Here is a 22,770-nt window from a genome sequence, read left to right as displayed (position 1 = left end):
GGTGGAGGAGTGGACTCGTGCAGCAGGCGGTGCCGGTTTGCCCTTAAATCTACGCTGTGATGGAGCTGAGCTCAGACCCCTCCGTTAGCCTCCGCTAGCATAACACGCCTGACTGGACTGTATGAAATACATTTTGTGAGCATTGTAAACATCTAGTTGCTGCTGATGCTACTGTCCCTGCGTGTAGACGTCAAATGAACAAAGTCAAGATGTTACCTCTGGTTCTGCTGCACATATTTTGACCTTAAAACTCTCCACAGCGTGGGTTAAATGCTAAATGAGTGAAGCACCCTTTGAACATGACCCATCCATCTCTCACACCCTCTCTCTAAAAGTCCACTCACCAGGTCCTTGGAGGTGCCCAGCCTCTTCAGCCCGTCCAGGGGCAGCAGGTCAGCCGAGTCCTTGTGAGAGAACTGGGTGGCCTGCTTCAGACGCCTCTGCTGGTGCAGGGCGGCTTTGTCCCGGAGGGCGAGCTCGCCTTTCTTCGCCTCGCTCATGGTCTCGGGGGGGGGGGTGCCGGTGCACGGAGACTAAGACCTCAGGGACCCCGGGTGGGGGGGGCTCTCTGCAGCGAGACACGGGGGTGTCCCTGAGAGAGGACGAAGGACCTCGGCTTCTTTCCTTCAAGCTGTTCGTTTTAAAGCCACAACCTGCAGTTGTTGTCTCTTCCACGCTCTGAAACGTCCTCCTCCTCCCCCCCCCTGTCCTCCCCTCCCCCCCGTGCTCCCTCTCCCTCGGTCCTCGGCGTGGGTTTGTCTCAGCAGCTTTTAGCTATCGTCCCGTCCCGCTTTGCTCCTCTGATCTAAGCAAGCATCTCGCTGACGGCGTCTCGATGTGATCTGAGGGTGACGGAGGCTGAGTGTGGTGTAGCTGGTTTCCCCTCCGTCAGTGCCGCCTGTCCTTGGATCTCTCTCTCTCTCTCTCTTCCTCTCTCCCTCCCTCCCCTTGAGCCCTCTTCTTTCTGTAACAGCTCGACTCTGAATACAGGGCACGTTGTATTATTTTTTTTTCCTCACTTGACTCCCAGCAGAGGGAACACACCGAAATAGACTGTGTGCAGTATGTGAAACATATGCACTGTCCTACAAAGAGACCACTCGACTACTATAATACACTGTACTTTACCCAATAAATGTGGATTCTCTTAAACCACAGTTTGCAGTTAAAGTCTCCTGAGCAGTGGAGGTGTGAGAAACCCCCCCAAATACACACACACACACACACACACACAGAGGATCAATCACACTGATGGCAACCATTGATTTCCCCCCTGACTCACCAGTGTTAGACACAGTGAATTGGAGAAACACAATTTCAACCGTGCATCCAGCAAAAATATCAAAATCCATCTGCGCTTGTGACCTCTGGGTGATGAGAGTATTTAAAACGCTGACGAGGTTTCATGTGAAAGCATCAACTTATTCCTCGAGGTGTATTTCTTTGAACACTCAGAAGACCGTTTGTTTAGTGTCTGCTTCTTATTTGAAGGAGATGTTCCTGGTGGATGCTGTGCGCCTGGTGAGATGTCCAATATTCAGAGGATGTGCTGCCCCCTGCTGGTCGCCTCTTTGTGGCTCTTTCTCGGATTCAATCAGCGTCTTTTAACAAATCAAATGCAATTCACAGAGACGATGACAAAGCAAGACGAAAAGGGGAGAAGGTGAAGACCGTGCAGCAGAACAAAATAACTGAAATAAATATAAAATCAATACTGAATAATTCATCTTTTCAAAACAATAAAGAAGTCAAATTAGAGCAAAATAAAAGAATAAAACCTAAATAGTCTAAAAACACATGACCCTGTATAAAACAAGAAATACTAACAATATATTTGTAAAACATAAGAACCAGACTGGGATTTTTAGTTGGTTGAACAATATAAATATTATAAAAAATATTATCTAATAACTTTGTTCTGAGATGCATCAGTATTCAAATTCTGTCAGACAGTGTTTTAACGCTGTATTGTTGGGGGGGGCGCATGCTGCCTGGAGATCAGATTGTTTGATCGGCCTGTTCTTTCTGCTTATTTGGACATTTTGAATGAAAAACGACTCATTAAAAACGGGACAAAAAACATTGTCTTTATTATCTTATGCTTTCAAAAAAATAAGTAACGCAAAGAGAATCTGAAATCTGCTGAATCAAACATTGAAAGTGTTGCATTGACATAAGACTTTGAGGGTCCCATGTCTCCACAATCCACATTTATTTAATCAAGGAACCAATTAGTACCTTCATGAAAACCCCCATCTGCTTCAGCAGAGAGGAGACAAATAGTTCAGTCACAGCCGTGTGGGTCAGTTTTCCAGCAGTGTAGCAAAGGCTTTGTATTTTGTGCTTTTATTTTTTTTATCAGCTTCCACTCACTGAGGTTGCAGAAGGCACATCGTTAAGCCGAGTGTGACTCTGGGGGAAAATAAGCCCGTGCAAAGTGGACACACAACCCGTTGAGCTCCCTCTAAGCCCCTTCTCATCGCACAATATCACCTGCTACATCCATCAGAGTGGCAGTGTAAAACCAAAGCCATGCTTCATGACTATCTGCTTTTTTAAGTGAATATTTGGAGTGTAAACAACGGGAATGTGGTGACCCATAGATTCAAAAGCACGTTGCGGTTGCGATGCCGCTGACCTCCGTCGCCTTTCGCGCTCGCCATTGCAGCGTCTGCATCCACAGCAGCACGGACAGCGCGGCGCGTTCTTCTATTTTTTTTTTTCTTGTTCGAGGAACAAAGGTCACGGGGGGCGTTACCCCTGGCGACCGGGCCGCTGCTCCCGCTCACGCCACAGAGCCCCATTGTGCGCGAGAACAAGCGGGGCCAAACACCAGGCCAATAGCGGGTTCTAGCTCTCTCTCTCTCTCTCTCTCTCCCACCATCACAGCACGCTGGGGAGGTAGAGCGAGCACAGCAGCATGTTCTGACCCAGCGCCGGGAAGCGCCTGAAGGCCTCCCAGGCGTCAGAGAAGATGTTGTACTTGAGGAAGACGCGGTGCTCCAGGCTGGTGGGCAGGCTGACGTCGCGGCTCATGATGTAGACGCCGTCGTTGTGCAGCGTGCACGTCAGGTTCAGGCCCGACTTGGACGTGTTCTCCTTCAGCTGGACCCACTCGCCCGTGGAGACGTTGTAGGACTGCACCGTCAGCACGTCCTCCGTCTGGCTGGGGCGCCGCTGCCTCGGGCCGAACTCCAGCTCGTGGGTGTAGCCGCCCACCAGGTAGATGGTGTCCTCCACGGAGAGCATCTGCTGCTTGCGGATGTGCGCCGAACAGGTCCGAAACACTGTCCAGGTGTCAGAGGAGGGACAGTAGCGCAGGACACTGGTGTTCCTGTCTGTCAAAAAACACTTTACAAACTCAAAGAAGCAAAATGGACAACTTGTTTGAAGGGTGAATAAAACAATAATATTGAAACCGTTTACTGTGAACATACTTTAACAATAAATAAATAACTTCTACAACATCCTCTTCGCCTGCCACTGCCAAGAACCTTAAAACTGAACTCATATAAGTATTAATAGATTATTAAAATGATCAAAGAGTTATTAAGAGAGTGCATTTAATGTGCTTTGTTGTGTAACACTCCGTCTGACAGTGTGACTGCTCACTGACTTGCGTTCACCTCTTGCAGTGTATCCCCCCATGACGTAGATCATCCCTTGGCACTCGCAGGCCGAGAACTCGGCCAGCGGGTCGGGCATGGAGGACACGCAGGTCCACCAGTCCTGTTCCGGGCTGTAACACTCCACCGTCCCCAGACTCTGGCCCCCCACGGCGTACATCTTCCCCTGCACCGCCAGCAGCTTGAAGTTGGACCTGAGAGAGGAGAGGACGCGGTGAAACACGACGGCAGCTTCCGGCATTCGAGGCGGGGGGGGGGGGGGGGGGGGGGACGTCGTACCTCTTCTGGTTGAGCGGAGCCACCGGGTTCCACTCGTTCCTGCAGGGGTTGTAGCAGTGCACCGCGCTGATCTCCTGGCTGGTCGTCCTGTAGCCGCCGACGATGAAGAGGTAGTTATCCAGGACGGCGGAGCCGTATCCCCTGACGTTGATCATGTCTGGAGGCAGGTTGTTTGCCAGCGGCTTCCAGCGCTGCTCCGCCTCTCCGTACCTCAGCATGGACCAATGCTCATCCTGATCGGCCATTTCCAGGGAGAGACAGGTGAAGTCTCCGATGGCCACCAGGGTGGCGGTGCCTTTCATGCGCATCTCCCTGACTTGCTCTCGGACAGCGGCGGGGAGGCCGCTGAACTCGGGCCTCCTCAGCATGGGGTGGTAGTAGCAGCTCATGTATTTCAAACAAGCCTTACGCAGATCGTGGGTCCCGTAGACTTCGGAGAGGCTGTACAGCTCCACGCAGTTGTCCTGCCGGACCTCCGAGGTGAGGAGCTTGAGGATGGAGGTGACCTGTAAGAAGGAGGCGGTCTCGATCAGGTCCTCCAGGGTCTCGTTGACGACCTGGACCTTGGAGGTGTTGATGAACTCCAGGACCAGCTCCAGGCCGGGGACGCTGAGCCCCTGCAGCTGCACCGAGTCCTCCGTGGACTCCCTCATCCCGGAGCTGTACAGCGCACGGAAGTAGTCGCTCTTCTCTATCAGCTTCTTTTTATTCACCTCGTAGATTTTGTCATCCATGACGATGGCAATAACCTGCTCAGACGACATGGCGGAGACGTCGTGTTTTTTTGTTTTTTCCTCTTCCAGGCGCAGTTTTGTTTTTCGCCTTGCCCTTTGTCAGCCTCCTCGGCGAGTCACTGTTTACATTTCACCGGCGAGGGAGCTCTGTGGCCGGTCTATATATGGTCATGTTCGGCCCGTGGATAGCCATGGAGCAACTTTCGTTAGCCGTTGAAGCTAACGAGCTAACGTTATTTACACACAGAGCGGTTGTCGCGGTTACCGGAAAAAACCAGCAAGAAGTATATTTTCTTCGGGTTTGCATTCCTGGACAGTCCGATATAAAGTATCGCCGTTATCTTAAGACGGTGGATAGATGTAAATGTAGTTTACTTTTGACTCTGTCAGTGACCTCACCCATCACATTTTATATGACTTTCGCGGGGCGGTGTTGAGCTGTCAAATTCTCTGTTTTGATTCTGCAGATTACGTCATCTCCGGTTTCATCACTTCTTCGCGGGCTTATCATAAGTGAGCTGTTGTGTGCTGCTACTGCCGCCGCCTGCTGGTGATTAGACGTCATAGCTCGACGTCATAAAACAATGTCATTGGACATAAACCGATGGTCAAAATACCAAACATTCACTGCAGCATGGGACAGAGTCGTGTAAAGGAAAAATGTATATAAATTCAATGAAATAAAATCAAACTAGCATAAATATTAGCATAAATATTTCCCAAATCATCAGGGATACAGAAAAGTTAAGTTCTGACATGTAGATTGGGTCATTTTGTAATGTTTTGTACCTCATATAAGTACATACAAATATTGAACATATTGACCTATGTTGACTTTTTACATTTACTGTAAATTTGCTGATGATTTACAAATGATTTTTTCTACGCTTGTTTTTAAATGTGGATTTTTAATACGCTTAAATTAATTTGTTGAGGGTGAAGAGAATTTACTCAACTATGAAAGTCACAAACAGTATTTGAGCCTGGTTTTACATATTCGTCTGGCTTCTGTAAAACACTGTGTGTTTGGAAGGTGGTTTGCAAATAGATTTTCCTCTTCTTGTCTCGCATGTTGATTTAAAAAAAAATAATTTTCCTACACGGGGACACAGTCAGAGAGTCTGAACTCAGTGGCATGGCACAAACGGGGAATCGTAAAAATGTCCTTTTAAAAAAAAAGACCTAAGATGAAAAAAATCTTCACCAATCAAATTACTTTGATTCTAAGATGAAATGAATGTTTATAACTTACAGCGTGAAACATCACAAGAATGCAGAATGTTAGTGTTAATGTAAAAACACTCATTTGTCAGTGCAGAGTTATTATAAGCTCAGCAGGCAGGTGTCTACCTCCAGCTGTCTATCAAGATGACCTGAGTTGTCTCATTCTGGCGTCACTGTCTGAGGGTTTATCTGAGAGAAAAGTGAAGAAAGCGACAATTCACCAGGATGGGGCGGATGGTGGAGCCTTCAAAATAAAAGCACATAGCTCTATATCTATATTCTAAATCTGATATACATATAAGTGTACGAAGTGTACACGAATAAGTGTATACAAAAATAATAATCATGAATCACAATAAGAAAACTTGACAATAATCTTTACTCTCACTCTTTTTTTCCACATGTTTTTTATTCGAAGGATGACAGCCGCAGTTGATTTTATTTTGACAGTCCGTACAGGAAGCACTGGCGGGTGGGTGGCTGAGTGAGAGACGCGCAGGCGGGCGCATCGATGACGGGCACACCGACACACAAACACCCGCCGCTCGGCCCGTTTCCATGTTCCCGGCTCCAGTCAGCGGACCGCGGGCTGCTTGTGATCCGAGCTGAGGATGCGGGAGCAGGCGTGGGCCTCCCGGTTTCCCCGGTGCCTGGTGCTCATCATCGCGGCTCTCGCGTCGTGCTCGTCCGCCGACTTGCGGCCGTGCCAAGAGGTGAGTGCGTTAAACCCGGCTCTTATTTTTATTCATTATTTTGAATCAATATTCTCATCTATGAATTACTATGTTTTATTCCTGTGATCAAATAAAAACATGGCCATGGATAAGCACCGTAAGAGCCCCAATGCACAATAACAATGATCTCACCGCAAATCGTTTTCCATCCTGTATTAATATGTCGACTAGAGCGAAATTAGAATTCTTTTTTGTGAGAAAGCAGCTGATCGACACAGAAATGCGGTTCATGTTGATAAACACTTGAGAGAGGACGCGTCCCCCCCCCCCCCCCCCCCTCACCTCCCCCCCCTCTCCCCGGACCACCATCCCCCGCTGGCGGGGAGAGAGAACCGGGGCCGCAGCGGCTCTTGTGGTCCATTTGTTTTATTATCAGAAACGACATTTTTTTTAAATAAACATCCACATCTTTACACAATTTGTGTCATTTTAACACAATGTGTTTACACTCTTCCATCATTTTTTGCTGGATGTAAGAAGAGGAAATCATTATCGTTTTCTTTTCAATAATAAGCTAAAGCCAGAAGCTTGATAGCTTAGCATGAAGCTCCCAACATTGATGCTCTAATAATTTCCAAGTATTTCTTGGTTTTATACATTATCTCATTATCTGGATGTTTCTTTTCAAGAGGCACTTTTGGCCTCAAACATCACTCCATCCTTTCCTCTTGTTCACGCAACTCCCCAAGACCGAGAGGATTCTATCCCTTGTTTCTTCCCCTCGGTCTCCGTGGTAACCAGGGTGAGTCACACAGGAGACTAAGTGAACCCCCCCCCAACCAACCAACCTTTGAACCCATGAGGACCTCTTGTTGTTTGTCCACCGGGCAGCATCACGTTACAGAAGGACATGTCCTCTCTGTTTGGTTTGTTTGCAGAGGGGGGGGGGGGGTTGGGAGGGGAGGGGGGGTGCAGCTGTGCAGGTGATTAGTCTTTTACAACAGCTCAGGCTTTATCTGTGCTGCACACGGCCCACGTCTGCAAACCTCCTCTGTCCACACGACGCGGCCCGTCTCTGTGATTGATCCGATCGTCCAGTTGAGCTGCACATTTTTTTCCCTCCGTGGTTTTACCTTTTAACTGTGCTGACTTGATTTCAAAATCAAAGATCAAATATTATGTATGACGGGCTGAACTAGAAATAAAAACATGTTTGAAGGTCCATTTGAGGAACGGGATATTGACACAGGCTGTAAGCAGGTTAATAACCTTTTAATGTAATTTACTAGATTTAGGGATAATAAAAACACACCCCGGGTTGTCATCTTTAGCTCTTGTTTCTATGGCGATTGAAAGCAGCTCATTGAAATGCTCTGGACAGAATGTTCCTGGACATTAATGTTCAGTTCAGCTAGCGAGCATTGATGTCGTAGCCAACAGTCCTCTGTGCAGAAAACTACCGTAGTGCTCCTAGTGGACCATCCGTGTACAAGCCGGTTGGTTGCCGTGGTGATCAGGGTCAGCTACCACTTAGGCCCCCCAAGTGCTTTGAACTTGTCCTGAGATCTGCGTAGGTAGCAGAATGGGTCGTGTCCCTTTAAACCCATTACTAAAAAATTGCAAAACAAAAGCATGGATATGTGCACCAAAATGTAAAATGCGATCCATCCAATAGGGAAGAGGTGTGGATGGTGTGTTGATCTTTGTGTGCGCCTGTGGCCTGCAGACCGACTACGACTACCAGTACACAGAGTGTGACAGCACGGGGTCACGGTGGAGGGTCGCCATCCCTCGCAGCCCGAGCTCCTGCTCAGACCTCCCCCCTCCAGCCAGAGGAACGGACTGCTGTAAGTACCGTGTGTGTGTGTGTGTGTGTGCGTGGATTTGTCCTCATCGTCTGCCCCCCCCCCCCCGTCCGTCCGTCCGTCCGTCCTCGCAGCTTTCTCCTGCCCGGCCGGCATGTTTTTGGAGATGGGCGCCCAGCAGTGCACGCCGTGCGCCGCCGGCTCCTATTCGCTGGGCAGCGGCCTCCGCTTCGACCAATGGGACGCCGTCCCCGCGGGCTTCAGCAGCCTGGCCAGCTTCCTGGACTCCGGGCCCAACGGGGAGGACATCCAGGCGTGTAACAGGTTGACATTGACCCGCACAAGCGCCACTATTACGGCCATTGTTCTGCTGAGCTGTTTTTGCTGAGTGTTTTGTGTGGGGGGGGGGGGGGTTTCTCTCAGCTCGTCATGGACCCCGCAGGGCGTTTATCTGGAGTCGAACCGCGACGAGTGCACAGTGTCCTTGGTTTACGCCGTCCACCTGGAGAAGAAGGGCTCGGTCTCCTTCACCTACCAGTACCCCGACAACAACATCTTCTTTGAGTTCTACGTAAGGGTCTCTGACTGAACCGGACTGTGACCGATATCCTGGATTTCTTTTGGAAAGTCGAGGTGTGTTTTGGGCTAAACGCGAACATGTGGCCCTGCGTCCAGGTGCAGAACGAGCAGTGTCAGGAGATGGCTCAGACCGACGACCAGAAGTGGATCAAAGTCACCAACACCGGCGAGTGGGACACGCACACAGTGAGTCTCCGGCTGCTCGGGGGGGGGAAGGGGGGGAGTCGTGTTCGTCTGTGCGCTTCACCCCCCGTTTTGTCTTTTTTTTTTCTTCAGGTGAACCTGAAGTCCGGCACGAACATCCTTTACTGGAGAACCACCGGCATCCTGGTGGGGGGGAAGATGGTCAAACCGGTGCTGCTCAAGAACATCCAAATAGAGGGTAGCGCGAATACTCGACTGGGGGGGGGGGGCGGGGGGGGGGGAAATCGATTCGAAAGATTTCAACTGCTCTCCGGGATTGTCACACCCGTCCAGGTGTCGCCTACACGTCGGAGTGCTTCCTGTGTCGGCCCGGCTGGTTCAGCTCGGCCCCCGGCTCCTCGTCCTGCCGGCCGTGTCCCGCCAACACTTTCTCCACCAAGGGGGCGTCCGCCTGCACAAGCTGCCCCGAGCGCCAATACTCACGTACGCACGCGGCCGGTCGACTTTAAAAAACGCAAATCGCCCGGTCACCAAAGTGCCGTTTATATCCTCTGATTCTCTGTGTGGCTCTCAGACGAGGGATGGGGGGAGTGCAAAAGGAGGCCCCCGTGCTCGGAGAAGGATTATTTCCAGATCCACACGGCCTGTGACGGCGAAGGGAAGGTCAGCAGCGTGCACGCCTTCTTATGTTTCACGCGCCAAATATGTAGGTCTTTTATCGGAAATCACAGAAGGGTCTGAATGAGCTGAGAAGGGAAACGATGAATCATCTGATGTCATCTGATCCCAAGTCGTCGACCTTGGCCCTCGCGCCCAAAAAGCGCTGAGTGATGATTGTTTAAGAACAGAGGAGGAACCAATCCCCTCTTTCATTGTCGGTTTATGACACTCCAGCGACATGAATCATTCATTTCTATAACCCGAGCAACCCAAAAGTCTCCTGACCCCCGTGGCTTTGTCTCCTGCAGACGCAGGTGTTGTATCGCTGGGTGGAGCCTAAAATCTGTGTGGAGAACGTGACTGGTGCCGTGGAGCTGCCTACGGAGGTGCAGAGGAAGCCGTGCCCCCCCTGCAACCCCGGCTACTACAACAGCAACAGCAACGACTGTCTGCCCTGCCCCCCCGGAACCTACTCAGACGGCACCTACGGTAACGCCGCCCCGAGGCTCCGCCCCCTCCCCCCCCCCCCCCCGCGCAAGCCTTTCAATCAGTGTTTATCCCAAGCTGAAACAAAGCCAGCTGGATTTTCCTCTCCTGAAAAAATCATGTTTGCACAGAGCAGGAAGACACCATTGTTTGCACCTCAATAAAGCTTTGGTGTGTGTGTGTGTGTGTGTGTGTGTGTGTGTGTGTGCGTGTGTGTGTTTGTGTGTACCAGTGTGCACGGAGTGCCCTGCAGGTACAGAACCCGTGTTGGGTTACGAGTATAAATGGTGGAACGTGCTCCCCTCCAACATGAAGACTTCATGCTTCAACGTGGGCAACTCCAAATGTGACGACATGAGTGGTGAGCTCCGCAAGGAACTGATGAAGTGAATCCACTCACTAATCCACTCGTCTGAACCACTTTAAATCACCTTTCACACACTCTCATTAGATCACTCTTACATCTCATTTTGTATAATGCGACACAAATTGCCTGGTGCAAGTGTGCAGCCCTGTAATGCAGAAGGTCTGATGTGTGGTCCACCAGGATGGGCCGTAGCAGGAGACCACATCCGCAGCGCGGCAGGCAGTTCGGACAACGACTACCTCATCCTCAGCCTGCACGTGCCCGGCTTCAAGTAAGCGCCCCCCCCCCCCCCCCCAGGGGGGAAACCCGCTCTCCTGTCTGTGTCAGATTGTGATATTTAAAATCCGGGTGGAAGGAGAAAAGGAAGTTCTTGCTGCTCTGAACCTCACCCCGGTCCGTGTCCCCTGGTGACAGGGTGCCGGCCTCCCTCTCCGGCATGACGGGCGCTGACTATGGCTGGATCACCTTTGTGTTCGAGACCATCTGCTCTGGAGACTGCGAGCTCTACTTCATGATGGTGTGTGTGTGTGCGTGTGATTGTCCGTTTGCGGCAGAATGGTAGTGTGTTTCACTGTGACATCCCCCCCCCCCTGCAGGATGTGAACATGAAGAGCACCACGGTGGTGGAGTCCTGGGAAGGCAGCAAGGAGAAGCAGTCGTACTCACACAGCATGTCCAGGAACGCCTCGGTGACGTTCACGTGGGCCTTCCAGAGGACCAACCACGCGCTGGACGTAAGCAAACCCCCCCCCCCCCATCTCTAGTGAGGCCTGGTGGTGCCTTGTGAGGAGGAGGTACATTAGATACACAGGTGTGTTTCCTGTGTTTACAGGTGCGTCGCTACGTCAGCGACGCGGTGAAGCTGTACTCCATCAGCGTGACGAACGTCCTGGATGGCGTCGCGTCGGCGTGCCGGGCCTGCGCTCTGGTGCCTCAGAACTCGCAGCGGGCCGGCTCCTCCTGCGTCCCCTGCCCGGCTGGTTTTTATATCGACACGGGGACCAACCGGTGCCAGGAGTGTCCACCCAACACGCACCTGGCAGGGCACCACACCTACGGCCAGGACGCATGCGTGGCCTGTGGGCTGGGGAGTATCAGCAACAAGGTAGCCTTCCTTATACTAGTGCTGAAATAAAAAGAATAATAATAATAATATTTCTAATATAATTTCTATTAGGAAATACATATATGTGTGTGTCTATTAACTAAGGTATTAACATAGATTTATTTTATAATTATTGAACTAAATAATTAACGGTTAATTTTTTTTGAGGGATGTTTGATCATTTGATTCTGTTCTAGTTTTTGTTGAAACCAAAAAGACATGATGTTGGTATCCAGTCGTACTTTAGTGGATTTGTTTAGGCCACAGCTTGTTGGGAAACAGAGGAAGAGTAAGTGAGAAGAGTTGTGATTTTATTTGATTCTATATTTTATACAATAACCATTTGAAGCATAGAGGGGTTGCCGTGTCTTTATAGTTACTATGTACACATGTGTTTTTTCTCTTCTCTCAGGAACACTCCCGTTGCTACAGCGACTGCTCCTTCTCGCACACAGAGAACAACCGCACACTGACCTTTGACCTCAGCCCCATGAGCGACGTGGCCTCGCTGATCATCGGCCCGAGTTTCACCTCTAAGGGAACCAAGTACCTTCACCTGTTCAACATCAGCCTGTGTGGCCACGAGGTGATTCCCACGGATCAGTGAACCATCCTTTGGATCTGATGCTGTTTCTACGGTTTCTTATTTAGTTTTTGTTAATATCAGGTTCATTATTATCATATATTATGTGTTGATTTCTTCACTCGCTCTGTTCAAATCTTGTGTGATTCTAATTATTCCCGCTACAAAACCAACGGACATTTTCTCAAGATTTGCTCATAAATTTTGAAAAAGGGGCGGCGAAAAAGGGGCGGCGAAAACGTTGCGCGTAACCGTGGTAACCGAAAGACGGTTTCCCCCCGCTGCAGGGGAGGAGAGCCGCCGTCTGCACGGACAACGTCACCGACGCGTCCAGCAAGGACGACCAGAGCGACGCGGCTCAGCTGGTCAGCTCGGTGGACAGCTTCGTCTGCCAATCCACCATCATCCCGGCGGACGGGCGGGGCTTCAGGATGGCCATCTCCTCCCAGTCCATCAGCCTGGCGGACGCGTTTGTCGGTGCGGCGCCTACCTCCCCCCACCCCGCGCGGCTCCGTGGCGTCGCCTCTCGTGACGCCGTCTGTGTTTCTCCTCCAGGGGCGACGGTGGACTCGGTGCTGGACTGGGTGGACGCTAAACCGGATCTTTTTCCGGCGAAGGCGAGGGACGTCCCAGACATCAACTTCTTCTACAGGTACGACGTGAGGAGCTGAGACGGAGCAGGTGAGGCGTTGTTGTTATCTGCTGTCATTCATCCCTGTTTTTTTTTCCGTGCAGGTCAACGCAGGCGACGGCCTCGTGTGACCACGGCCGCAGTTCGGTCATCACCGTCCGCTGCAACCCGGAGAAGTCCGACCGCGGAGAGCTGTCTGTCCCCAGGTAGGCCATCGTGTGCCCCCACCTTCTTCTAGGCCCCAAAGAAAGTACAACATCAAAGGATGTTAAAAGGAGAAAATAGAAAATGAAGGACTCTGTTCGTGCAGCTCCTGTCCCGCGGGGACATGTGACGGCTGCACGTTTCACTTCCTGTGGGAGAGCGCCAGCGGCTGTCCTCGCTGCGCCGAGGACGACTACCACCCCATAGAGGGCGCGTGCAAGGGAGGCGTCCAGGTAACACACCTGCCGCCCCCCGTCCATTGACCCTGTAACAGGGAATGCGTTGCAATAGTTGTGGCTTGTCGTGATTAGGAGACGTTATTTAAGGGACATCTCAAACGGGGCTCTGTCCCACTTCCTCCAGGAAACCCTGTACGTGTGGAACGAGCCGAAGGTGTGCACCAAGGGCGTCTCGCTGCCTCCCAGGAGCTCCTCCCCGTGCGAGGCCATCGCTCTGTGGCTGAAGGTCGGGGTCGGGGGCGGAGCCTTCGTCGCCGTGCTCCTCATCGCTCTCACCTGCTACTTCTGGAAGAAAAACAAGAGGTTATAATCGCTTTGATCTTTGGATTAAACTGCCACGAACATCACCTTTTCTGGTTTAAAATGCCCCCCCCCCCTGTCGTCTTGTCTTCAGACTGGAGTACAAGTACTCCCGTCTGGTGATGTCCGCCAACAAGGAGTGCGAGCTGCCGGCGGCGGACAGCTGCGCTCTGGCCGAAGGGGAGGAGCCCGACGACGACGTGGTCTACGCCCAGAAGAAGCCGTCCCTGCTGGGGAAGCTCCGGGCCATCGCTCACAAGGTGGGATGTGTCTACGCGTGCGCTTTGTGTCTCGCGTTGGTAGATTTTCGACCTGACGTCTCTTTGTGTGTGTCGTCCCCCCCCCCCCCCCCCCCCGTCCCTTCAGCACGAGCGCGGAGAGAGCTGCGAGTCCGTGCAGCTGAACTCGTCGCAGTGCGACCGGTGGGTTTTGGGGTGAACGGACGCCGACGGCGAGGGAGGAGAAGAATGACGGAGGAGTCGCCAGTCAGTGATGTCGCTCCCCTTCTCCCCGCCGCCCCCCCCCCACCCCCCCTTTATTGTGGGGGGGGGGGGGAGGGAAATATTTTATGCTGGACAAGGGCTTTTACCTTCTAGAATATACAGGAAACCTCCCATGCTGTGACGCCATTGATGCTTGAGGGCGGCAGACGAGGAAGAAAAATGCTTTTAATGTTTTTTGTATGTTTTTGTATTTTTATTTGAGATATTTTCTGTTTAGAGTTACGTATTTATATTAATGTTATAATGATGAGCCTTTATTAAAGTCCTATTTGACTTTGGGATTTGTTGTGGATAATGTACGTGGTGTGTGACAGTGTATGTTAGATGGATTTTTCTAATCGTTTGTTTATTTCTCATGAAAATACTTCACATATAGCTTTCTCGGTTGTGAGGATTTACATTTTTCTTTTTATCTTTTTTCTTGATCTTGAATAACTTTGAGCTTTGGACTTTTTATTGTGAAGGTGTCATTTTTGGCTCGGAGAGACTGGAGGTATTTCTCACAAATTTCAGGTTTTATTGCAACCAACCTGTTAATCAATTCATTGAGAAATAATCAGCGATAGATTCCTAGAAATATTGAGCAGCTTCAGTCCTAGCTACTTGCCCTTTAACAATATAAGTACTATTGCCTTATTACACAGACATACTTTGCAGGACTTTTACTTGTAGTATTACTACTTTTACTTAAATAAAGGATCTGAATACTTCCCTCATCTCAAACCACAGCTCAAATTCAAAAATAAATAACTGCAATCAATTAAATTACCAAAACCAATAGTGAAACTGACTATCGTGTCCACTTGAGGACCTGGTAAATTCATGAATTAAATCAACCGTGTCTTCCATATTGGAGGTTTATTGTAATTGTCAGTGGTGGAGTAATTAATAATTATACTAAACTGTAAAAATGCTCCAGTACAAGTAGAATTACTGCATTGGAATGGTTACTTCTGTAAAAGTGTGTAAGTATAATCAGCAACATTTTCGTAGTATTAAAAGTAAATGTATATGCAAATGGCCACTGTGACTTATGTTATATCATTACAATATTAATACTCATGCATTAATATAAAAGCAAAGCATGTTCAGCATGTTCTGTTGCAGTTAGTTGAGTGTTTCTTAACTAATTACTCTTTTCAGTATTGATGAATCTGATTATTTGTCTCGTTATCAATAGATCATCATTCATAACAGTATACTGTATATAGATACGCCTCCTGTTTCTTTAAAAGCCACTGTTTACACATCCGGGCTCTTTGCCCCAGTCGCCCGGCTCTCTCCGCCACCCGGAAGACACGCCCAGCGGACGGTGTGGCCCCTCCCCCCGCCCCGCCCCCGCCCCGCAGAGAGACTCTTCCCCTCCTCCCTCTGCTCCCGCGTCGTCGACAGAAGAAAAAAGAAAACTTCAGACTCTCCAACCGCCGTTTAGCGCCCGTTGGTCGGCTGGATTACGGGCGGTGCGCCGGGGGGAAAAGCGGCGGCATGTGAACGCATTTTTTTCGGCCGTTGAATCTCGAGACGTGAGCGCGGAGGTGAGTCCATCGACACGGGGGCCCAGGATGGGGGGGCGCGACGGGGAGGGGGGGGCGACTCAACTTTGTCTGTTTTCTTCTCTCTTCTTCCCCCCCCCCCCCGGCTCGCATGGACGTTCAAACGAACACGGCCGCTCAGCCACCGGTGGGAACGCGACGTTAACGTCTTCTCTTGTGCTTTTCGCCATGATTACGTCAACGTTACTTACTTGTTTATTTATTTTTGACCCAAACTTCTGGAAAAACCGCAAACTGAAGCCATCATCATCCCGTGACGTCACGGCGAAACGGAGGAGAAAGACTGGCGTCAAATAGTATTTTTTTTAATGGCAGATTTCAGAATAAAATGTTCTCAGCGGCGCATTAATTGACCGAACCGAAGTTATTTTTAAGTAAAAGTGTATTTTCCAGAGCCACATAATTACTAGCGTTACTTTTCCTTTTCTGTTTGTGGATAAGCGAACCATTTTTTATTTGGAAATTATAATATATATATTAACGTTGTATGAATATAAACGTTAAACAAGGGTTTCATTTATTGGCCCCCGTACACGGTATAACGTTACATACACAATCTATAATATTTTTAAACATAAGTGACGGTTGTTGTTGTTGTTTTAGTAGCTGTTCGTATGATCTACTTTCACGTAAATTATTATTAAGCAAAGAGGATAACTTCACAATTGTATTTTGGCATGTTTGTTACTGGAAGATGGATTTAAATTAAATAGACACAGCTTACAATCTCACGTGGGATGGATCGGATGTTTGGCATGACACAGAAATCATATCGTTATTGATCCAAATCCAAATCATAAAATGATAATGGGAAGAAAACACGAGGTGCAGTGACCAAAGACTTCTACCAACTCCTATCCATCCAACCAAAAGTGTAGCTAAGTATACACTGTGTGTTTCTGTGTGTGTCGTGTTGTGGTCACAATAAGGGTGTACATGTACCTGTGTTGCAGGTACACTTCCCGAGCTTCTCCTCCTCCTGCTGGTTGAAGCGGTGCGTTTCCTCTGATCCCTCTTTGTGTTTGTGTGGTTTCAGCAGAATGTGTTGTTGTGATGTAACGTGAAACCAGGAGGTCAGCGACCTGTGACGTCTGCTATGAGGTCACAGGGACACTTGTTGTTGTTGTTTCTGTAATAAAAGACCTAACTGCTGTTTGCATCCTCATGGACTTTACACGTATTGAGGGATGATACAAAAATAATAACATAGTATACTGTTATTATGCTGCAATAATAGTATTACTATTTTTTTAATGGCATATTATACTTTTTTTAGTATCTTTTATGACTTCCTTAATGACTTTGGCAATCACTGTAGATATTTTTCATACGTAGTATTCTGTGTCATTTATGGAGTACAATGCTATGACTTTCTTTATCATTTCTATTAAATGCATTATCTTTTTTTTAAAGAAAGCCTCTTATGTCCAGCTAATAATTAGAATCAATTTAAGTCGCTGAAGTTGCTCACATAAACAATTTGTTCACAATAGGAAATTAACTCTGTTGCTACATGAAATTACGGAAAAGCGTGATACAGGAGGGAGAAGAAGAGACCTGAGAAATGCAATATTCAATACGTTAGTTTTTGTGTTTTTAAATGTTCCTCTTGCAGTGCCTGTTGGACTCCGTAATGGCTCGTGGGTGCATCTGCTGCGTTAAATACATGCTCTTCCTCTTCAACCTGCTCTTCTGGGTAATTTCTACACACACACACACACACACACATGCAGTTACAATACATCAGTAGTAAGATCAGCCTGCCAGCTAAATGGTTTTAATATCATGAAATAAACAGGACGTTTCTGTTTCAGCTGGGTGGGTGTGGCTTGCTGGGTGTGGGCGTGTGGTTGTCGGTGTCTCAGGGCAGCTTCGCCACCCTGTCGCCCTCCTTCCCGTCGCTCTCCGCCGCCAACCTCATCATCACCTTGGGCACAGTCGTCATGGTGACTGGATTCCTGGGCTGCCTCGGCGCCATCAAGGAGAACAAGTGCCTGCTGCTGAGCGTGAGTGAGCCGTTAATTACTGAAATAATTTATTTTCATTTATATAAATGCAACTCTTGTGTTTTTCTTTTGTTTTAAATGCACCACTTTTATTCTTTTTCTCCAGTTTTTCATCGTTCTGTTGATCATCCTCTTGGCCGAACTCATCCTCCTCATCCTGTTCTTTGTCTACACCGACCAGGTACCACTGACAAATAAAAATTCATCCATGGCCCTCGATGGTCCTCTCCTGCTGTGGTTGAGCCTCACTACATGTCCCGTGACGCACCTTTTCTTCCCGTTTGCCCAGGTGAGCGAAAACGCCAGACGGGACCTGAAAGAAGGGCTCGTGCTGTACAACACGGAGGAAAACGCCGGGCTGAGGGAGGCGTGGAACGCAATCCAGGGAGAGGTACATCACCAGGTTTAGAAGAGAAAACTTTTTTGAATAGTCATGTGATTAACTTAACTTACCTGCCTGCGCACCAGTGGAAGTGCTGCGGTGTGATCAACCACAACGACTGGTACTCGGCGCTGCATGACAACGTGGTGCCTGACCGCTGCTGCCAGCAGGTTTTCCCGGGATGCGGACGCAACGCCTCCAATACCTTCTGGACGCGGGTGGGTGTATCTCTGAAGCTCAGTCAAGGATATACAAGGAGTGAGCTTTTAGGGGCTGTTACAGTTTCCTCTCTGTATGTAATAACCGGATTCCTTCTGAGAGTCTTTTCTGTTGGGTTTTTTCAGGGATGCTATGAGAAGGTGGAGGAGTGGCTGGACGACAACAAACACCTTCTGGGAACCATCGCCATGTGTGTGTTGGTAATACAGGTGAGCAGCTCTATGTCCAACACTGATCTAAAGATACTAGTTTATTTTCTTTTAGTTATTTAGCTTGTATATTACTAAAAGGGCTTGAAATAACAAATGTGTACATTAAATAATCCAACATGAACAGTTTAAAGTGTGCTATGCCACAAACAAATATATATTAAAAAGTTCAGACTTGGTGTGCAATATAAATGCAAAGAAAAGCCCTGGCACAGATCAAAAATCGCCATATCTAATGTTTCAACATTTCAAAATAAAGTAGGCCATGTAAAAATAATAGTATACCATGTCTAAAAGTATGTCAAAACAAGTATTTAGAAAAGTCACAGTATAGCATGTCAAAAAAGGACCAAATAAAGGTCATATTATAGCATGTCCATCATTAGCGCTGTCCGTGGTGCTGAAAGTTTAGTCGCTCCACGCGATTGTTTCACTCGCTCTATTCTGTTGCTACCTGATTGACTTTTTGTTCCCCAGCTCCTCGGGATGGCGTTCTCCATGACGCTTTACCAGCAGATCCACCGAGCAGGGAAGAAGTACGAAGCCTGACGGGAGTTATCGATCATTTCAAATAGTTACCATTGGTTACATAAAAAGGATCACTTGGTTTATTGTAGAGAAGAAGCCTAATATCATGTGTGCCACTACAGCCTTTTTTCATTTGTTTATTTTGAAAATAATCATTATTATGCATGTTATGTGGGATATTTGTTATGGACGAGAGGAAGCGTGAGGAGCATATTTTTAAGTTTGTTAAAAGCCGAGTCAGTAGAGTAAAATGTAATGTATGGATCCATTTAGGAAAAGGAACCTGTTCAATAAAAGCACTCTTCACAAATCTAATGGGTTTTTTTTCAGGCGATTTACTCTGAATTATACAGATTAAAGCTGCTGGTTATTTCACACCTAAATATGATATCAATAAACAACCTTTTTGATAGTTTCAGAAAAAAAGGCCATAAAGAAATTCCTCTTTGCTACTGGTTACTTATTAAAGGCACGTTTTGCTTTAAATGAAACAGGGTTGAAAAGAGGCAGATTGTAATCACAAGCTAACTGAACATTTAAGCACTAAAGATATTGTCAGTCACATTCTCTTAACACAAGTTTTACAAACAAGATCCCAAAAAGTATTTTCTTAAATTCTGGAATTATTCAAAGCACTGTCACTAATTCTCCGGTTACAGCTTCATAGTTTTGTTATTATCAACGACGATGTTTCCTTTGATGACGACGTAGCGAATCAGCTCCTGATGTCCTCCCAGCTGGTAGATCAGGTGTTCCCAACTGCAACCAAAAAGAACGGAGTGTGTGTGTGATACATTTCATATAAAGCACAAAGAATGCAGTCACCAAATAGTTCAAACTAAAGGTGTCACTCATAAAACATGTTACAACTAGTTGGTCCTTGTGCTCCGATCAAAGCTGGTTCTGATTTAATGTGGTATGTAAGGTGTAATATCATTTAGGGAGGAACAACATAAGCCGGAATCCCAAAAACCTTCAATTCAACATTTTCTATTAATGTATTTTTTATCCAACCTGGATTTTTTTTTAAATGGTTACAAACTAATGCAAGCACACAATTGTGTGAAAATATTAGTCTATAAATAAAATAGCTTTTATCATAGTGAAACAAACTAAGAATTACTTATCCAAACTAATAGTTGTAATTACACCTAATGATAGATCCCATCTTATTTGAACTCTTTATCCTGCCATTTGTCTTTTTATTGTAGCAAGAGGAGCGTATTTTCTATCTCCCTGTTTACCGCGGGGTGTCGAGGACCAGCAGGTCCCCGTGTTTGTTGACCTCCAGCGAGCCGTGTGTGTCGGAGCGCCGCAGGGCGTAGGCGGCGTTGATGGTGGCGGCAGCCAAAGCCTCGGGCATGGACATCTTCATGTTCACGCAGGCCAGGTGCATGACTATCGGCTGAGGGGGGGGGGGGGGGTTAAGAGCAGATGTAGAGAGCAGCGAGGAGCTGGGAACCATCATGCATCACTCCCGTCCTACTCACCATGGAGCAGCAGTAGGCGTTGGGGTTGAAGTCGCTGCCGAGGGCGACGATCACTCCGGCTTCCAACATGTCTCTGGCCCGAGGCTGAGGCAGCCTGAACACACACACACACGAGAAGTGTGTGTATGTGTGTGTGCGTTTGTGTGTGAGAGAGAGTGATGGGGGAAGTGTTCCAATCCTTTTACTTACGTACAGGTAATAATACCACATTGGATATGCATTTAAAATCTTAATTGAAAGTATGGTGCCAAAAGCTAAACTTGAAAGTATGAATGCATAAATATTTGCTCTGTGAGCGATTAACTCTTTAATATGAAATAGCAAAAGAAAATTATGAAACAAAACTATTATGTCAATCGACTTATTGATAAACTGTTTAGAAAGTGTTGATTCTTGTGTAATTAAAAAGTATGAGCTCCTCATTTTTTTATAATCTTCATTTCAAAGTAAGTACCTAAAACTGCAAGAAAAAAAAGGCACACTAACACTAAAGTCCCGCTACCTCAAGCTACTTTTTATAATACCTCAGTATGTAGGCGGTGGTCGGAAGAAGGACGGCGGCGGTTCTTGCTGTTGCCATGGCAGCGATCCCCTCATCGGTGACCTCCTCCAGGTGACTGATGGCCGAGGCCCCGAGCTCTGCACCCAACTGACACGCGCGCACGATTATTATTCTAGAGTTCAATCAATCGTGCTCACGTTGAACACGGGTTGAAACAAAGGCTGAGGAGCTGTGGGTGACACCTGAGCAGCGTTCATGGGGTGAAGCTCGTCCCCGTGGAAGTTGATGTTGAGGCCCATGTCTTTGCCGGCCCGCAGGATGGCGCGCGTGGACCCGAGGTCGAACACGCCGCGCTCACAGAACACGTCGATGTTGTCCACACGCAGCGCCCCGGCGGACATCCGCTCTTTCAGCGTCGGCAGCTGGACCCGCAGGATGTCCTCCGTGGCTTCCGCCACCGTCTTCCCTCTGGATGCAAAGGACACCGTGCAGTCTGGAAAGTGGCTCACTTCGGGATGCGCGCGCGCGCGGAGGTGTGCGCCTACCTGGGCACCGCGTGGGCTCCGCAGTAGGTGGAGGAGATGTTGATGGGCAGCGTGCGTCGGGCCTCCTCGATCGCCTCCAGCATCTTCAGCTCGGTCCGCAGCTCCAGCCCGTATCCGCTCTTGCACTCCACCAGGGTGGTGCCGGCTCGCTGCATCCGGACCAGCCGGCCGCGGAGGGAGGCCAGCAGCTCCGGGGGGGCGGCGGCTCGGGTGCGCTCCACGGTGAAGTGGATCCCTCCCCCGGCCCGGTGCACGTCCATGTAGGAGGCCCCTGCCAGCTGCGACACGCATTTCGCACAGTTCAGTCGTGGAAGTAGTACTAGTCAAGGCGTAACAGACATAAATGATTTACCTTCATTGCAAACTCGTGCACCCTGTCCCCCGCCCAGACCGGGTGCGTGTGCGCGTCGACCAAGCCTGGGACAAGTGTTAAAAGAGTAAAAAAAAAAAAAAGCACATACAACTAGCACATAAAGCACTGCCGGGTTCGATACTCACCAGGCACGACGCACATTCCTGTCGCATCGATCACGTGATCGAAGGACGCGTCTGAATACTGCGCGCAGAGGACTTCTGCAGGACCCACTGCTTCTATCAGCCCGTCACTGCACGAGCAAACCAATACAGAAGTCTTAAAAGGGACCATTGGACAGTTTTTATAAAGGACTAGGCCCTAAACTTTTTCTGTTGAGTTGATAGCAATAGAAAAAAATAAATGGGGTAATTTAAAGAAAGGTTTACGCTTTCAACAATAGTTTTGGTTATCCGATATAAAATTGGTGATTACGTAAGAGTTGGTGGTGCCAATTTATATCATGAAAAAATCATTTTCTTTCAAATTTCAGAAAAATGTAGGTCATTAGCTCTGCTGTGATTCTGTGTGCAGGTTTAAAGCTGCAGACGAGGAATCTTTGGTGTGATCTGATGTCAGCGGGCCGTTAGTCGGAAACTTTACCTCCCGATCACTACGCTCCCGTTGTCAATCACACAAAGGTTCTGCATCCCGAGTTTGGTGAGGAACTTCTCTCCGTTGTTGCAGATCAGAACCACCTGTTGGGCGTTCTTCACCAGCAGCCGGTGGTTACTGGACATTTTGATTGAGCCAAACGCAGAGAGCCCCAACTTCAGAGTGACTGGCTTTAAAGTTGTTTGGAATCAGGCAAATATTTGTCAAGGAGAAGAGTTTAAAGTGC

At 48.4% G+C, this 22,770-nt stretch overlaps 5 protein-coding genes across 7 annotated transcripts in view; 2 read left to right on the top strand and 3 right to left on the bottom strand.

Annotated features, from left to right (window-relative positions):
* Positions 1 to 1,100, bottom strand: part of nrip2 (nuclear receptor interacting protein 2) — a 4,720-nt gene extending 3,620 nt beyond the window's left edge. The window contains 1 exon segment of the mRNA XM_062559481.1: positions 345 to 1,100. Coding sequence (XP_062415465.1) covers positions 345 to 500 — 156 coding nt within the window. The 5' untranslated portion in view covers positions 501 to 1,100.
* Positions 1,101 to 2,066: 966 nt separating this feature from the next.
* klhl42 (kelch-like family, member 42) lies at positions 2,067 to 5,173 on the bottom strand. Of its 2 annotated transcripts, none has more exons than XM_037462596.2 (3): positions 3,906 to 5,173; positions 3,627 to 3,820; positions 2,067 to 3,338 (listed from the first exon to the last, which is right to left on the bottom strand). In XM_037462596.2, the coding sequence occupies exons 1-3, from the start codon at positions 4,667 to 4,669 to the stop codon at positions 2,884 to 2,886; spliced, it is 1,413 nt and encodes a 470-aa protein (XP_037318493.1). In that variant the 5' UTR covers positions 4,670 to 5,173; the 3' UTR covers positions 2,067 to 2,883. The 2 variants fall into 2 exon arrangements, with proteins under 2 accessions (XP_037318493.1, XP_037318494.1); XM_037462597.2 differs by having other exon boundaries at positions 3,014 to 3,334.
* A 1,167-nt stretch (positions 5,174 to 6,340) lies between these two features.
* LOC119211278 (endosome/lysosome-associated apoptosis and autophagy regulator family member 2-like) lies at positions 6,341 to 14,159 on the top strand. Of its 2 annotated transcripts, none has more exons than XM_037462066.2 (22): positions 6,341 to 6,576; positions 8,264 to 8,384; positions 8,477 to 8,666; positions 8,766 to 8,913; positions 9,018 to 9,107; positions 9,198 to 9,303; positions 9,399 to 9,548; positions 9,640 to 9,728; positions 10,034 to 10,214; positions 10,444 to 10,572; positions 10,759 to 10,849; positions 10,993 to 11,095; positions 11,175 to 11,312; positions 11,411 to 11,683; positions 12,096 to 12,269; positions 12,554 to 12,743; positions 12,822 to 12,918; positions 13,002 to 13,103; positions 13,208 to 13,334; positions 13,465 to 13,643; positions 13,735 to 13,900; positions 14,007 to 14,159. In XM_037462066.2, exons 1-22 carry the CDS (start codon positions 6,475 to 6,477, stop codon positions 14,076 to 14,078), a joined length of 3,018 nt encoding a protein of 1,005 aa, XP_037317963.2. In that variant the 5' UTR covers positions 6,341 to 6,474; the 3' UTR covers positions 14,079 to 14,159. The 2 variants fall into 2 exon arrangements, with proteins under 2 accessions (XP_037317963.2, XP_062415458.1); XM_062559474.1 differs by having other exon boundaries at positions 10,738 to 10,849.
* Positions 14,160 to 15,484: 1,325 nt separating this feature from the next.
* On the top strand, positions 15,485 to 19,355 carry LOC119210789 (tetraspanin-9). The gene is made up of 9 exons (XM_037461143.2): positions 15,485 to 15,678; positions 16,650 to 16,690; positions 17,312 to 17,392; positions 17,511 to 17,702; positions 17,809 to 17,883; positions 17,992 to 18,093; positions 18,171 to 18,302; positions 18,429 to 18,512; positions 18,990 to 19,355. Exons 3-9 carry the CDS (start codon positions 17,330 to 17,332, stop codon positions 19,059 to 19,061), a joined length of 720 nt encoding a protein of 239 aa, XP_037317040.1. The 5' UTR covers positions 15,485 to 15,678; positions 16,650 to 16,690; positions 17,312 to 17,329; the 3' UTR covers positions 19,062 to 19,355.
* A 128-nt stretch (positions 19,356 to 19,483) lies between these two features.
* amdhd1 (amidohydrolase domain containing 1) lies at positions 19,484 to 22,741 on the bottom strand. Its single transcript, XM_037461142.2, has 9 exons — positions 22,533 to 22,741; positions 22,076 to 22,182; positions 21,930 to 21,994; positions 21,578 to 21,855; positions 21,275 to 21,500; positions 21,055 to 21,179; positions 20,531 to 20,624; positions 20,285 to 20,445; positions 19,484 to 19,799 (listed from the first exon to the last, which is right to left on the bottom strand). The coding sequence occupies exons 1-9, from the start codon at positions 22,667 to 22,669 to the stop codon at positions 19,694 to 19,696; spliced, it is 1,299 nt and encodes a 432-aa protein (XP_037317039.2). The 5' UTR covers positions 22,670 to 22,741; the 3' UTR covers positions 19,484 to 19,693.
* Positions 22,742 to 22,770: the final 29 nt, after the last annotated feature.

This window comes from Pungitius pungitius, chromosome 2, assembly GCF_949316345.1.
Source record: "Pungitius pungitius chromosome 2, fPunPun2.1, whole genome shotgun sequence".
NCBI classification, from domain to species: domain Eukaryota; kingdom Metazoa; phylum Chordata; class Actinopteri; order Perciformes; family Gasterosteidae; genus Pungitius; species Pungitius pungitius.
This window is presented reverse-complemented; position numbering and strand designations above follow the sequence as displayed.

Excerpts from the sequence above, each read along its gene's own strand:
- LOC119211278 (XM_062559474.1), top strand. The coding sequence starts at position 6,475 with ATGCGGGAGCAGGCGTGGGCCTCCCGGTTTCCCCGGTGCCTGGTGCTC. Across the intron at positions 6,577-8,263 it reads ACTTGCGGCCGTGCCAAGAG|ACCGACTACGACTACCAGTA; the intron begins GTGAGTGCGTTA and ends TGTGGCCTGCAG. Across the intron at positions 10,850-10,992 it reads CTGCACGTGCCCGGCTTCAA|GGTGCCGGCCTCCCTCTCCG; the intron begins GTAAGCGCCCCC and ends CCCTGGTGACAG.
- klhl42 (XM_037462596.2), bottom strand. The coding sequence starts at position 4,669 with ATGTCGTCTGAGCAGGTTATTGCCATCGTCATGGATGACAAAATCTAC. Across the intron at positions 3,821-3,905 it reads GCTCCGCTCAACCAGAAGAG|GTCCAACTTCAAGCTGCTGG; the intron begins GTACGACGTCCC and ends CTCCTCTCTCAG. Across the intron at positions 3,339-3,626 it reads GGGGGGATACACTGCAAGAG|ACAGGAACACCAGTGTCCTG; the intron begins GTGAACGCAAGT and ends GTTTTTTGACAG.
- LOC119210789 (XM_037461143.2), top strand. The coding sequence starts at position 17,330 with ATGGCTCGTGGGTGCATCTGCTGCGTTAAATACATGCTCTTCCTCTTC. Across the intron at positions 17,703-17,808 it reads ACAAGTGCCTGCTGCTGAGC|TTTTTCATCGTTCTGTTGAT; the intron begins GTGAGTGAGCCG and ends CTTTTTCTCCAG. Across the intron at positions 18,303-18,428 it reads CCAATACCTTCTGGACGCGG|GGATGCTATGAGAAGGTGGA; the intron begins GTGGGTGTATCT and ends GGGTTTTTTCAG.
- amdhd1 (XM_037461142.2), bottom strand. The coding sequence starts at position 22,669 with ATGTCCAGTAACCACCGGCTGCTGGTGAAGAACGCCCAACAGGTGGTT. Across the intron at positions 21,995-22,075 it reads AGGAATGTGCGTCGTGCCTG|GCTTGGTCGACGCGCACACG; the intron begins GTGAGTATCGAA and ends CACTTGTCCCAG. Across the intron at positions 21,501-21,577 it reads GGAGCCCACGCGGTGCCCAG|AGGGAAGACGGTGGCGGAAG; the intron begins GTAGGCGCACAC and ends CTTTGCATCCAG.